This window comes from Cyclopterus lumpus, chromosome 6, assembly GCF_009769545.1.
Source record: "Cyclopterus lumpus isolate fCycLum1 chromosome 6, fCycLum1.pri, whole genome shotgun sequence".
Classification (NCBI taxonomy): Eukaryota; Metazoa; Chordata; class Actinopteri; order Perciformes; family Cyclopteridae; genus Cyclopterus; species Cyclopterus lumpus.
Genome location: NC_046971.1, coordinates 18,522,510 through 18,536,223, shown reverse-complemented (window position 1 = coordinate 18,536,223; position 13,714 = coordinate 18,522,510). Strand labels below are relative to the sequence as shown.

The window sequence follows — 13,714 nt, the reverse complement described above, 5'->3', positions numbered from 1 at the left end:
GGAAGAATTCAGCCTTTCTTCATTCAACAGAGACACTTTGGGGTGGACGGAGGTGCTGCGACCCCAACCAGCTCAACTGAGGCGCAGCTGGAAGTGCTCCCAATTATTGTTAATGGTCAGGAGGACCCCCACTCAGAGGTGGTGACCCCATCTCTTAGTTATTATTAAGTAAGTATGACCTCAGTGCTAATGAAAGAACATGCTGGATTCCTTGTGTGACCATTAAACACGCCGAGACAACAGTGGATTAGCTTGTTTTTTTAAACAGTTTGACCTGTGACCTTTGGGTTGCATAAGGAAAGAAAAGAAAAGAAAAGAAAAAACACCTTAAAGGCAAGGTGGACTTCATCTCTTTCATGTGTTACACTGATTGATGACAGTGCTGACACACATGCTCTGGCGCACAATGTGGATGTAGCAAGAGTATCATCCATCCAAAAGGTGAAGCAAAAACACACTGCAGGTTTGAACACGTCTAATAACAGCGTTGAAAAGGAAATTGGGGATTCTGCGATTGTAAAACTTTTAAAAAACGACATCCTTTCTCGTGAAAAACAGCTTGGGGGTGGGGGTGGGGGGTATTATTATTATTATTACAACCCGCTGCCTTCAAAAGACGGCGAACACAAAGAGACTACACTTGCACCATCACTTCACATGTATCCAATGTGGGTTTAGTCACGGCAGGTGCCAACAAAATATAACCCACTACGACATAGTCATTAGTTACACGCTCCGAGTGAGCTGGGTCTCTCTCTCTCTTCCTACTTGGCCCCCGTGGAGGCGAGAGGCCCAGCTGTCATCATGAAGACAGGAGCCATGCATGCGAGAGAATCGCTCCCAGTGAAAAAGCTGTTGAGTTTATCCATTATTCAGCAGACGAATAGTTACTAGTGTTCACTGCTGGGCTCAATTACAACGGAGCTCTGAGAGAGACTCTGCCTATTAGTCTTTGTGGCTGCACAACAGACCTGGAGAAAGTCCCTGGGATCGAATTAAGTTGGTTTATCCTCAATAAAGAACCATGACTCATGTCTTTCCTATGTTGCTCCACAGACAGTGCACCAATAGCAGGAGCTGAGCATCAGTCTGACTTATTTACAGTTCTCAATGGCTGGAATGAAAACAACTTCTGCGCTGTCAAAATCCAACATAATTCCATTCACCGCACTTTAAACTCAATGTTATTCTTGGCAGCATCACTAACAGTTATTGCAACAGTCATCATGCCAGCTCAAAGGGCAGACTGCAGTCCATAGCTTTCAATTTACGCAAGTGTGTAATCTGTAGAACACACACACACACACTAAAATGAGGATGTGTGCGCTCTGGTTCATACAGAGGCAAGTGAGATCCAAATGGCCAGATTATTACACGAGATGAACCACGCTGACTGACTGACGAGATGGAATCAACGGCGTCCTCGGAGAGCAGACTTTTTTTTTTTGTTTCTGCATGAGGCACCCAGCAGAGCTATATTAAGCCCAACCCGTTAGTAAGAGTGGGATCCAGTGTTTCCCCCCCCCACCACTGACAGAGTAAATTATTCAGCAATGTTTTCTTTCACTGTTTCACAGGAGTCAAAGAGGTTTGAGGAAACAGCTGCACTTCTATTAAGCGCTGCCCTGCAGCCTTTCCTGGCCGGATAAAGAGAGACTCTTTTTCCTCTCTTGCACATTTGACAGTCGTGCTTGTAGGTCGTCACAGCGCTTTGAAAGTTCATTTTTCAAGGATGTATCTGGCACGCTGTGCTCGGGAAGAGAGGCCATCTGGTGATCCTAACACAAGGCAGCAGCGCCCTCGAATTCTGACCCACCAGGACATCCGCTTCAGTGAGGCAGGTGGACAAGGACATGAGGCAACCAGGGCTTATCATCATACCATTACACACACACACACACACACACACACACACATAATAACGGGAACTCCAGTAATAAGCACAAGGCCCAAAAATACAGGTATCCTCTCCACCATCATTCATTCCATCTGATGTATTTTCAAATGTCGACAATATGATCAAAGGAAAGCTGAAGTAACAGTTGATGTAGAGAAGGTTGAGTGACATGCACCTGTGTCTGTTAGTCTTTGTAGTGGGATAAAAGACAGAGTGCACTGATGTGGAGGGAGACATGGATAAAGAGAGACGGCAGGGAGAGCTCATAGAGGGGTGGAGGGTTAGATGCGATACAAAAGTCAACGTAATGAACATGATTGCACTCCGAAACTGCGGTAAGTAAGGCTGGGCGATTATTCAATTTGATAATGATGAAATCATATATCGTGACAATTACGTTGTATAAATTGATAATAACAAGGACACACTCAAATTTCTCATCGCATTTCTATTTTTCATTAGAGTTCTTAATAAAATGAGAAAATACTCAGTACTTTCCCACAAAACCATGCGGCCACTCCATATAGACTATTTAATTGTTAAAATATCAGAAAACATGCCGTATTGTGATATATATCGTTATCAAGATATGAAATCACCTTTTGAAGGTAATTGTCCATATCACCCATCCCCTATGGCAGTCATGGTATGTCTATCCTAATTTAATCCTACTTGTTTAAAAAAACAATGTTGCAATAGTCAAGCATGCTGCATAGAGATTAAAACAATACAGCCAGAGATGCAGAGACGCATCTCTGTATCAGAACAGGGCAGATTTGTGCAAATAAAAGCGAGAGTGAATTCTACCGATGGGAACAGAAATGGAGGCTTCACAAAGAGGGTTTGATGGCTACCTGCAGGGCATGAGAGAGAGGAAAAAACAGTGTGTGTGTTTATGTGTGTGTGTGTGTGGGGGGGGGGGGGGGGGGTATATTCAACAAAAACCGATTCTTCAGAGATCATCAGCAACTATTCTTCCATCTCACCTTGGATGACTTCTGGCTGAAAGTTAACTTTCTTTTCAGTCGCTTTAAAAGATCTGCAGCTGTCAGAATATTGCAACCATCACACAGCAGCGAGACAAAACTCCTGCATCTCAATGCCGGAGTGGCAGAGAACAGTTCAATCGAATCCGTCTGTCAGCCGATTGGTCACGGCCGCTGACCAGCGGATCTGTGTCCTATATACAATTTTTTGGGCCAGTCAAATGATTTTACATCGCACATATAGCGGGACAGCCACACACACACACACACTTGAAGTCAACATAATTGTTCTTAGAATGAAAGAAGAATCGTAATTGATGGGTCAGACTTTTAAAGAATTGGCATTCGGAATTTGCCAATTTACTGTTTAATGAGTTTAATGTATTTGCGCTGCTTCACCTCTTCGTTCTCTATGTTCAGAGTAGCCAGGCGAGACTGAAGCTGCTGGAACCTCAGGATGAGCTCTCCGTTCACCGGTGGCTGCACTGAGATCTGACAAACCTGGGTTAAAAAAAATTAAAAACAAAAATACATCGTCAATGATCAGGAACATTAGGCCACGTAACCTCTGGTTTAAACAAGTCGCAGGAGTCCAAATTATTCTTCACATTCTGTGCCCCATCTGCAGTGCAGAACATACAGTGGAAACAAAGCATTTTAAAACTCATACGACTTTCTTTTTCTTTTTTAAATACAGCTCTTTAGTTCAGTTCCTCATCCCAGCTACATGTGGTCCGAACTACGTACCTCGTCACCCATATGAGACTGGAACTCAAATTTTGCCGGTGGGCAGAAGGCCGTAGGGAACATCTCCATGAACCTCTGTCGGTCACTCCGTGGGTCCAGACTGTCCACAGCGTTCTCTATGATGTCAAGACCCTCGTGGCGGGACGTCTCAAGGTTGTATTCGGCCGACAGGTAGGTGCGCAGGGCCCGGTTCAGACTGGCGTGGTAACCCAAATCACAGCACTGGAAGAGAGGAAAGAAGAGTGTCAACGTGAGACTACAAGCCAATAATTCCATATGGTCAGTACAAACAAACAGACATATTTCCATGAATTAAATTCTTAAATGATATGAGCCAGTCATCGTAAACAGTCCTGCAATTTCTGAGTCAGCAGTGTTGCCTCTATGTTACGCAATGTTCATGAATGTTACTTACCTCCAGGAACTAATGCTGAGTTTTAATAACAAGAAGCTTTACCTCTCCTGGTAAAGACGCACAGGCCCCAGGCCCACCCCAGGCCCACCCCAGGCCCCCACACACACACACACACACACACACACACACACACACACACACACACACACACACACACACACACACACACACACACACACACACACACACACACACACACACACACACACACACACACACACACACACACACACACACACACACACACACACACACACACACACACACACACACGGCCTGAGTGATAGGCAAAACAATACCACTACCATCCAGCTTGTACACTTTGTTTTTCACTATAAAAAGTCCCTTCATCAATAAACAAATGTGTGTGAGCCTGCACAATACAGCTCACACAGAGCACATCCCACACACGCACACCCTGGTGCGATGAAGGCTTGTGAGCAAAGCAGGGGAGGGGTAATTTCATCGCACAGCATGCCTCTGAATAGAGGCTGCCTTTCTCTTCTCCCTCAGTCCTGTCTGGAATATAAAACCCGGCCGTCTCCCATTTAGACTTAGAAATGCTGCAGCAGATGACACAGCGAGTTTATTTCTCTCACAGTGAGCCAGATTATGAATAAGTCATGTTTTTTGTTCCGGTAGCAAAAAAAGGTCAGGCAAAGCAAACTGCTTGCGAGGCCGAGTAGGGACACGAGTGCTGTAGTGAATGGAGTGACGAGCCACAGCTGGACATGATGACAATGACAATAACAACAACAACAACAACAACAAGCACTTGGTTTGATAGTCAGAGTCCACTCATAAAGCTCATAAATGTGGAATAAAGTCAACGCAGTGACAAAGTGTCAGCAGAACACGGTCAAACTTAACATAATATGTGTTTTTTTAATAATGACATGAAGAGAAGTAGAAGGGGAAAAAGTTTCTTTTAGTCTTCATCACAAAAGTTCATAAACTGCATTAATTCCCATCCCACAGTCCGGTGTCCTGAGATCTTTTTTAAAAAGTCATCAGTCTCTGAGTTTAAATCCATTCTAAAAATAATGGGTCTTCTGCATGAGGAGCAAAGACAATCTACCTCAGGTGAACGAAACGTACGTCTCATTGGAGACGAAGCTGCCTCCAGAACAGGTCTGTGGCATGTGGCTTTTATACTCACATCAATAAGGTCCGACAGGTCGTGGATGTAGTATTTGAAAACGGAGGAGTTGGACGCTTCCAGTGTCAGGAGGTACTCGTTCCGCGCTTTGATGGACTTCAGCTTGTTCTCGGAGTACTTGGCTTGGCGCTGATGAGAGAATTAGGGACGTAGAATGAGAAAGATACAACAACACAGCGAAGATGAATTTAATGATGTAGAGAATTGCCTTTTTGACAAGAGATTGTGCTTTCATGTCTCTGCACGCATCTCCAAGCTGAGAATGGATTACCGGAAAAACAACAGATTTAATAAACAATGAGTTACATTATGTTTAAAAATAGCACAAAACAAATGGAGCCCGTGTCCTTCACTTCAACTCGGATACCTCAGTCTGAGCTATCCGTCTTTATGCTACACTTCCTCACTACCAGACCAACACAAGGCTGTTTGCCAGTTACCATCCACTGACCAATGGGCTCCGGTTCTGACACACTTCCAAACCTTTCGTATTTTAACACTTCCCAAATGCATTCCAGGAAGAGTCGTGTTCAAAAAGCCATTGAATCATTTGTCAGAGGTTTAACAGAAAGCAGGCCTGTTCTGAGAACACAAAGCCTGCTCTTTGGCGGGGACAATGCTTTCAGTGTGTTTTCCTTCACTCGGGTCAGCAGGACATCTGTGAAAAGGCCGTGCTGTGAAGTTTTCTATATTATATATTTTGCTGTGTTCACGACTACTAAATGAAAAAGTAAAAGGGTGTGATTACTAACTAAATGTCAATGCAATTGTCCAAACTGGATTCAAAATATTATGGCTTTGTGAACCACTGGCATTCTACCTTCTCTTTCATCTTCTCGATCTTTTTCACAGAGCTGCGTCTCTGGTATTTGTCTTCCATTCGGATGCTGAAGACCTGCTCTCCCCGGCCGATCTGCTTCTCCTCTTGCTTCTCCGCCTCCTTCAGCTTGCTCTCGGAACTGATGCTCTCCGAGTGGTACATGTGGTAGGTTTTCATCACCTGGAGACAAACAAACGTGTCAATTAGCTGCAAAGAAAATATCTTTTTTGTTTGTAATCATTTCCTTTTCAAGATTTGGCAATAGGCAACGCCCTGAAACCGGCTGTGTTGGTCTGAGTTTCAGGTCAGTTCCTTTGAGGTCAAAGGGTCAGAGTGACCCATCTTTATAGTCAAACCAATCTTTTATAACCCACAACTAAGGCTTCCATCCTTTGACCCGCTCATTCATCACCAATCGACTCAACTCATCTCGCAGCAGTTGGTTCGCCTCTCCCTGAACCACAAACCAAAGCCAGATTATCTACAGCTTCTTTACATGATGCAACCACAACCCCTGCAAATCGCTGCAGCTAAATCTAACTTCATTGATCTGTGTTTGGGAGAAGAAGAAAAACAGACAGGAAGAGGATTTGGGCTCGTCCTCCGGTTTTCACATGAGGTCATTAAGACAGTGGTTGACGGCTCTTTGAGTGACGATTCAGCTCTCGTCTTTGCAGTCGATACAAGAGAAGGCAAAACAAGTCAATGGGACTATTGGCACTTTAAATAAAAATGGCTTTACATTCAAAAGTTTCTGTCCTGTGTTGTACCTTGCTGGATCCATCTATTGGGATTCATTTCTGGTTAATATGGAGCAGAATATGCTTTTTATAAATCTTAAATAGAAAACAAATCTTTTCGTGAAGGCTGTAATAGCAAATAAGTTAATTCCTTCCTATGTCCTCACACAGTCGCTATTTAGTACAAGGGAAATGCTTTACCTAATGGTTAACGGCTGATGAGATCTATTTCTTCAAGTTTGAGTCATCACCTTCGGAGACAGCGTTAGTAATACATTAGACTGACTCAACCCTTAATTAACAGGTAGCTCAGAGAGTCTTCAAGAGAGCCGAGTGACTATAAACGTCTTATTAATAACGCTGGCTCACGTCGTCAGAAGGGTGAACAGACACATGAGGACAGTGCAGATGAATCCCTGAAATATTGTAGTCCATGATGCCAACATGGCTACAATTAACATTAATATATTTTATATCACATAACCATACGGAACATATGAATAACCAGTAGCACGTCCCACCGCCCTCTACCCAGACACTGCTGATTATTTTCCCAAACAGAACTCTGGTGATGGGCATGCAAGAATAAAACTTGCACTATCAAGAGAAAAAGGCATCAATCAAATGTTAAACGTTATGGAGCTCACAAGCTAACTTCTAACATTCTTCTGTAAAGATCCACGAGCTTTGGAAGCTGGCAATATGCAATGAACCGAAAACAACAAAAAAGGCAGAAAATGCATTCAAACACACAGGAAAAGGCGGCAATTTAGAGAACCCGTGGGTTTAACCTGGAATTAATCAACTCCAACAAATTACAGCTCCAAAACCGATAAATGCAGTCACTTGTCTGCACAAGATCTCAACTTACAGTACAAACAGAGACTCACCCATCTCAAAATGTAAACAGCGTTTGCCCAAACCGAGTTATTTCTGTGTCAGTGGAACAACGAAGCAAAGCCCGATTTGTCTGGAGCCCTTTGCCTTTGGTGGGGTTTGGCCTAACTGGAACCAGTTTAGAGATGGGCGACTGACCTTGGGGCCTGAACTCCTCACTTACTGGTCTGGAGTCTGCCGCTGCAGTGTTTACTTTGGCGTTTCTTTCAGAGGGACATATTTAGAGACGGCGCAGACCTGTTATTTCATTGGCGGAGGTCGACATCGAGACTGTGGCTCTGTGTGTGTGTGTGTGTGTGTGTGTGTGTGTGTGTGTCATCACGCATGCGTCTTCCCACCAGGGCGGTGGAGTGTGGACTGTGGTGAGAGTGGCATACATTGAGCTTGGAGTAACACGTTTGTTGTGTTTGGAGCAGCACGGCCATCGACTGGAAGTGTAACCGCTGTGATCCTATAGCGAGTAACTGGAGACTAACTGGAAACCTGCTTTTCACTAAATCTCTTGGGAAGCGACAACAACAGCCTCCACTTGTATCTTCCCAGGTTAGCATGCTGATCAATGAGGAGGCTCAACACAGTCACATTGATTATATCTATCTATCTAGCGGGTTCCCCTGTAAGCCAGTGGGCCAAGGCACATACCATGTAATCACATATGCCTGATTCAATTCCAACTGGGGACCTTTGTTGCTTCTTCCTCAGGCTTCCCACCTGTCTGTGTAAACTTTTTAATGAAGGCAACAATGCAAAAAAATGAGAAAAAGAAGCAAGCTTTTTTTTTGTAAATGTATCCACAAGTTGCCATTTGGCTCCAACCGCCGTGTGTTTGAATTAGTTTTGAAGCTGATGATAGCCATTAAAACAGAACATGAACTGTAATGAGTTGAGCGAACACAACGCTTAAAGTTCACAGTTTGAATATTCCAGTTCATTTGGGAAAAAGAGATTGCGTTTAATTTAAAAAAGAAGATTAGACAGACTTTCCCTACAGTTGGAGCAATCACTTTGTTAGCCGTCCATTCACTTCTAATTTTAATATTTGCTCCTTCAGACACTTTTACTAAGCTCCAGAGTTTAAGTATCCAAGCTCCAGTATATGTTACAAATAGTTGGAAGTTAGGCAGCTCACTTCTGTAAACCTGTCTCAACCACAGCAAAGACCAGTGTAAGTTGCATTAGTTAAAAAAGGGCAGTCATTACTACTTACTGTGTATAGCTCATTAAGGACCTTCATTAAGTCTTCCTGGAGCTGAAAGGCTATTTCCTTGCTCTGAAAAAAAATAGAAAGAAAACAATGAGACATTTAAACAATTAAATACACAAAAAGAGTTTCCCCAAACCAAAATCATAGTTTCTACCCCATTTAAAACCAACACAGTGGCACCATCAGCAATTAATTCCTGAATCTCGACTACTTTCATTGAACTGAAACTTGACACGTCTGTTAAAAGCATTACTTACTGAACATTAACTTTTATACGTGGACATGGTAGACAATGACCCGGGGTTTGAATGGTAAAAATACGAAACAGAAGAGTGGATTTATGTGTCGAATGCAGCGTTGCCGAGTGAAAGTGGTATCAGTGAGGCCTTTCCACTCAAATCATCGAACGCAGCTCGAGTTTCACCGTCCACATGCTCAACTCATCTGGTTTCTACGCCTCAACGTGAAAGATTTTTCCCAAAATATGTTAACTCGATCAGCCATGCCATAAGGCTTACTCGGTAATACTATTACACACACACACACACACGCCCACATTAATGCACCTCCTGGTTGTGGGATACAGTTTAACATTGATGCTGTGATGGATTTAGCGGGGCTTGCACTATTCATTTTACTGTGGAGCTCTCACATTTCCCTCACACTGACTCACGTGTGTTTATAAGATTATGAGTCATGACAATGAAGTTTTGATCTCTCTACTACAGTTGATGCCACGCTCTGCTACCTGGATGGTGTTACGGCCTCTTCCCTGCACTCCAGGTCTTTCTCTAACCCAATTATCCTCAGACAAATCTCATTCTGGGAGCCGCTCCTGGGCAAAGGCTGTAAAAGGGTCCCGAGAAGGTATTGAACCACCCAGTGTGGTGATGTACCTCTGATCAAGAATGGGGTCAATTACATTTAAAAAAAGGACATTGATGGTCAAAAGTAAACAATTGCTATCAGTCATTATTAAAAAAGGTTCCCCGTTTTCGACCAATGGTGCTGGAGTAATATGAGTGGGTTAAAGATGTTGACAGTTATGCAAAGAGTGCACAGTGGTTTAAAAAGTATATTGGTCTGGTATACGCTGCGGGGTCCAGTGCAAAGACAAAGGTAGGCTGAAGCAAACAACCTAATTCCAGGGCCATAGAATCGTAACCTCTCCAACTCAAAACACACATAAGAGGCTCTTTTGGAGCTCATCGCTCATTGGGACAAACAGTTACACCAAATGTTTAGCTCTACGGGACTCTGCTGAACTGTCAACACCCAACAGACCAAGACAGAAGCGATCTTGTGAAAACTCTCATTCTTGTACAGAGGATTAGACTCTCAGTGACTGGCTGCCAGGCTGGTGTCTGAAATTAGAGTGTCTAGCTGGGTGACCTGGCCGGTTGGCAACATCTTCCCGACCACCACCTGGTCTGTCAGTTCCCCGATTTGTAGCGCTTACCTATTCAGAGAGCAAACCGCCCTTAAGACTGGATAACCAGAGCTTTAAGCACCACACTTGGCAAGAGTCAAACTCAGGCATGTTTGAGAAAGTTAAGAAAAAGGGAGCTACGGAAAGATCTGGGGATTTTGGCAATTTATAGTTTGATCTGGTCGTTGAGTTTATAGTTGATCTGTAATTCTGTCTCTCAAAGCGTGACTGGATCACACTTGAAGTCAACTGCCTGTTAATTTGGGATGCTTGCATATCGTGAAGATCATAAAGACACAGCCTCTCTCCTATGGGAAAACCCATTAGCAACGGCCAGTTCGGAGCACAGAACCTTTGACTATCTGTCAGATCTAACACCCGTCAGCTTCTCCATTGAGAAGGCTGGGAAGTGATCCAGAGCTCAATGAAAAGCCTTCTCATGGATCACATGAGCTGTGTGTGTGTGTGTGTGTGTGTGTGTGTGTGTGTGTGTGTGTGTGTGTGTGTGTGTGTGTGTGTGTGTGTGTGTGTGTGTGTGTGTGTGTGTGTGCGCGTGCTGCATGCGCGTGTGTGGTAAAGAAAAAGATTAAAGTAAAGGGGCATTACATTCAAGGCATGTTTAGAGTGCGCTGACCAGAAAAGCTACATAATGCTTTTAAGAACTGAAATAGTCTCTCCTTTCAAAGTGTCACTAAATGTAATACACAGACACACTGTGTACCTCAAATTACAAGCAATAAGTGCTGCTCACTAAATGCTGTGAGGTGCAGCTCGATTCTTTGATATTATTAGGGCGGGGATTTCCAATTCTGTCTAATTTATTAAAAAGATCATAACATCTGTATTCCAACCACATAAGAAGGACAAACCGCCCCAAAGAGGAGAAACCAAGTCAGCCTTTGGGGAGTGCCGGATTTCATATTGCCACTGACATTAATCATTGTACAGAGATGGCAGTTGTATAGCCTGCGGGGGAGAGGTGTGTGTGGGGGCTGTGCGGATGTGGCGCTCAGCATAGATCTGAGAGACGTGTCACTGTAAAACCGTCACACACACAGTTAATGTTCAGTTAGCTGATGAAAGAAAAAAAAAAAAAAAAAACCTTTGACAAAATCTATTTCATTTAAATGTCAAAGGTATAGTTCAACATTTTGGGAAATAAGCTTATTTGTTTTATGTATGCGTGAGATGAGTAGACAGCTGTCACATGTTAATGCATAGAGTCCTTAGCTTAGTATACAGACTGGAAATAATTTTATTTACAATGTATCCTGTTTGTTTAACCCACACTCGAACAGGAATGTAAAAAACATTAAAAATTAAAACGTAAATGTGTGGTCCGAGTTACGCGTTTACAATTGTCAGCAGTTCTATGCAGCGTCTCTGTTGATGACACAGGTTGCCAGATACCGTCATTGAGCGCAGGTTTTGGTTACAACAACAAAAGGTAAGGTACCAAACCTGGCAACCAACACAGAGAAAACGACTCGGGTAAACTGTGCACACTTGTAGCTCCCGGCTGTTGATCGGCAAGAAATGAATCCATCAAAAATTATTCTTTGACTTGAGATACAAACTCCCTAACCGACTCTTGGAAATTAGACGAATAAGCATATTTTTCACAATGTTTAAACATTCCTTTGACATGCATGTGTACCATAATTGTGGGTGAACACCTTGTGCAAGCCTTTTTCAGAGCAGACATTGTGGCTCATCATAGGAGAAACACAGGTGTTACTAATAACAGTAAGGATGACTCTCTTCTATTCAAGTTCTATCTCAAACAATACATGACATTGGGAAAGTGAGTCTGCATGCACCAGCACCCTGAAACTGAAGCAGCACATGCTTTGCCTGAGTAAAAAGTTCAAAACTGCCTCAAGCTTTGGGATCTCCACCTTGTAGCTGCAGCCACTGAACGTGACTCCCATCAATAAAACAGAGCCGGCTGTATGAATAATGAAAACTGAATACATGCGATAAGATCTGTCCAAGCAGAAAGAAAGAAAGAAAGAAGGTTCACTATTTGCCTTGTGTATTTAAACAAAAAAACATTCTAAAATGGGGAGTTTCTAGAACAATTCGTGGCGGTGCCTTGTTTTAAAAAAAGTGACCACCATGCAGCGCTGAAGAAATGAATGCACACGCCAAACAGGTCAACCGGAGGATGTTGACGAAGACACCAGGGCTACTCCACTGCTGTTCCACCTCCGCGGCATGAGACTTAAACATACAAGGAAGTAAAAACACAGGTCTTTGATGTGCTGGAAGGATGACAACAGTACAGCTGTCTCCTCGAAGCTGTAACATGGGGCACTTCTCTGTTGTTTGTGCCTTGTTACTGACGTTCTGCTGAGATCAAAGACTCAGGGAAGCTTTAATTAGAGGGCAAGCGGTGTCTCGGGTCTCTTATGAACTGGGACCTCCCACCAGTCTGCCGTTTGCCTGCAGAACGTCCCCTGAGAAACTGCATTACAACAACTTTAAAAAAGGGACAACTATCACACAATGTGGCTCGACACAACATATTCCAGAGCAATGACGGTCTGGTTGCAGTAATGATAGGACTAGTGTGTGTGTGTGTGTGTGTGTGTGTGTGTGTGTGTGTGTGTGTGTGTGTATCAACGTTTAAGGCAGTCAATCATTGCGATCATATATTGAATAAGGGGAGGCAACGGGAGTAACATGTAAAAAAATGTCTGACTGTGTTTCACATCTGGCCCCATTAGTAAAACCATAAGCCTTTAAACACTATGAAAAGGAAATGACTGCAGTAGCTTCCTGTTTGTGTGTTGGGGGTTCGGGTGAGTATTTAACGACCACGCCCCCATACAATCAGATGAAACCACAACCATCAAGAGACTTAATTACTTTTAGAACAAATGAAGCCACACTTTCACCTTTTGAATCTGGAGGTTACATGGTCAGGGTTTGCAGTTAAGTGGAGCAAAAAAAAAAAGAAAAAAAAGAGACAGAGGCGGAACAGAGATGGAAAAAGTTGCACAAGCTTAACTGACACGAAGGCGCTCGCTCCTCTGAAGAAAAGCCACTTTGTAATTTAGGCCTGTGGTCAGTTCATGGGACTCCTGCAGCAGAGGAGCTCATAATCTTTTAGGGAGTTGTCGTCTTTGTGGTGGAAAAAGCAGCAGAGGCCCGGTTTCAGCCATGAAGCCACAGTCTTCAGACAGGAGAGTGAAGGCATACTGATCTGGAGCTGTGGTGACCGAGGTTCCTCTGCGTTACTGTAACTCACAGAACTAAACCACCGGAGCCCCACAGAGTTGCATCTCATCAAATGCAAAGCTGGATAATACATACTGTACGTATCCTGCATATCATGCAACTAAATATACTTTGTTGTGAAAGGAACGGGTTAATTGAAAGAGAAAGACTGTTTATAACACACGAGTGACTGGAGAC

The 13,714-nt window shown here is 43.4% G+C and overlaps 1 protein-coding gene across 3 annotated transcripts in view; it reads right to left on the bottom strand.

Moving 5' to 3' along the window:
* The window catches only part of srgap1a (SLIT-ROBO Rho GTPase activating protein 1a), a 70,674-nt gene that overhangs the window by 23,488 nt on the left and 33,472 nt on the right, over positions 1 to 13,714 (bottom strand). For all 3 annotated transcript variants that reach the window (XM_034535618.1, XM_034535616.1, XM_034535619.1), the window contains exons 4-8: positions 8,869 to 8,931; positions 6,025 to 6,204; positions 5,205 to 5,333; positions 3,631 to 3,852; positions 3,283 to 3,384 (exon numbers count right to left, since the gene is read on the bottom strand). In XM_034535618.1, coding sequence (XP_034391509.1) covers positions 3,283 to 3,384; positions 3,631 to 3,852; positions 5,205 to 5,333; positions 6,025 to 6,204; positions 8,869 to 8,931 — 696 coding nt within the window. The remainder of the gene's footprint in view (positions 1 to 3,282; positions 3,385 to 3,630; positions 3,853 to 5,204; positions 5,334 to 6,024; positions 6,205 to 8,868; positions 8,932 to 13,714) is intronic.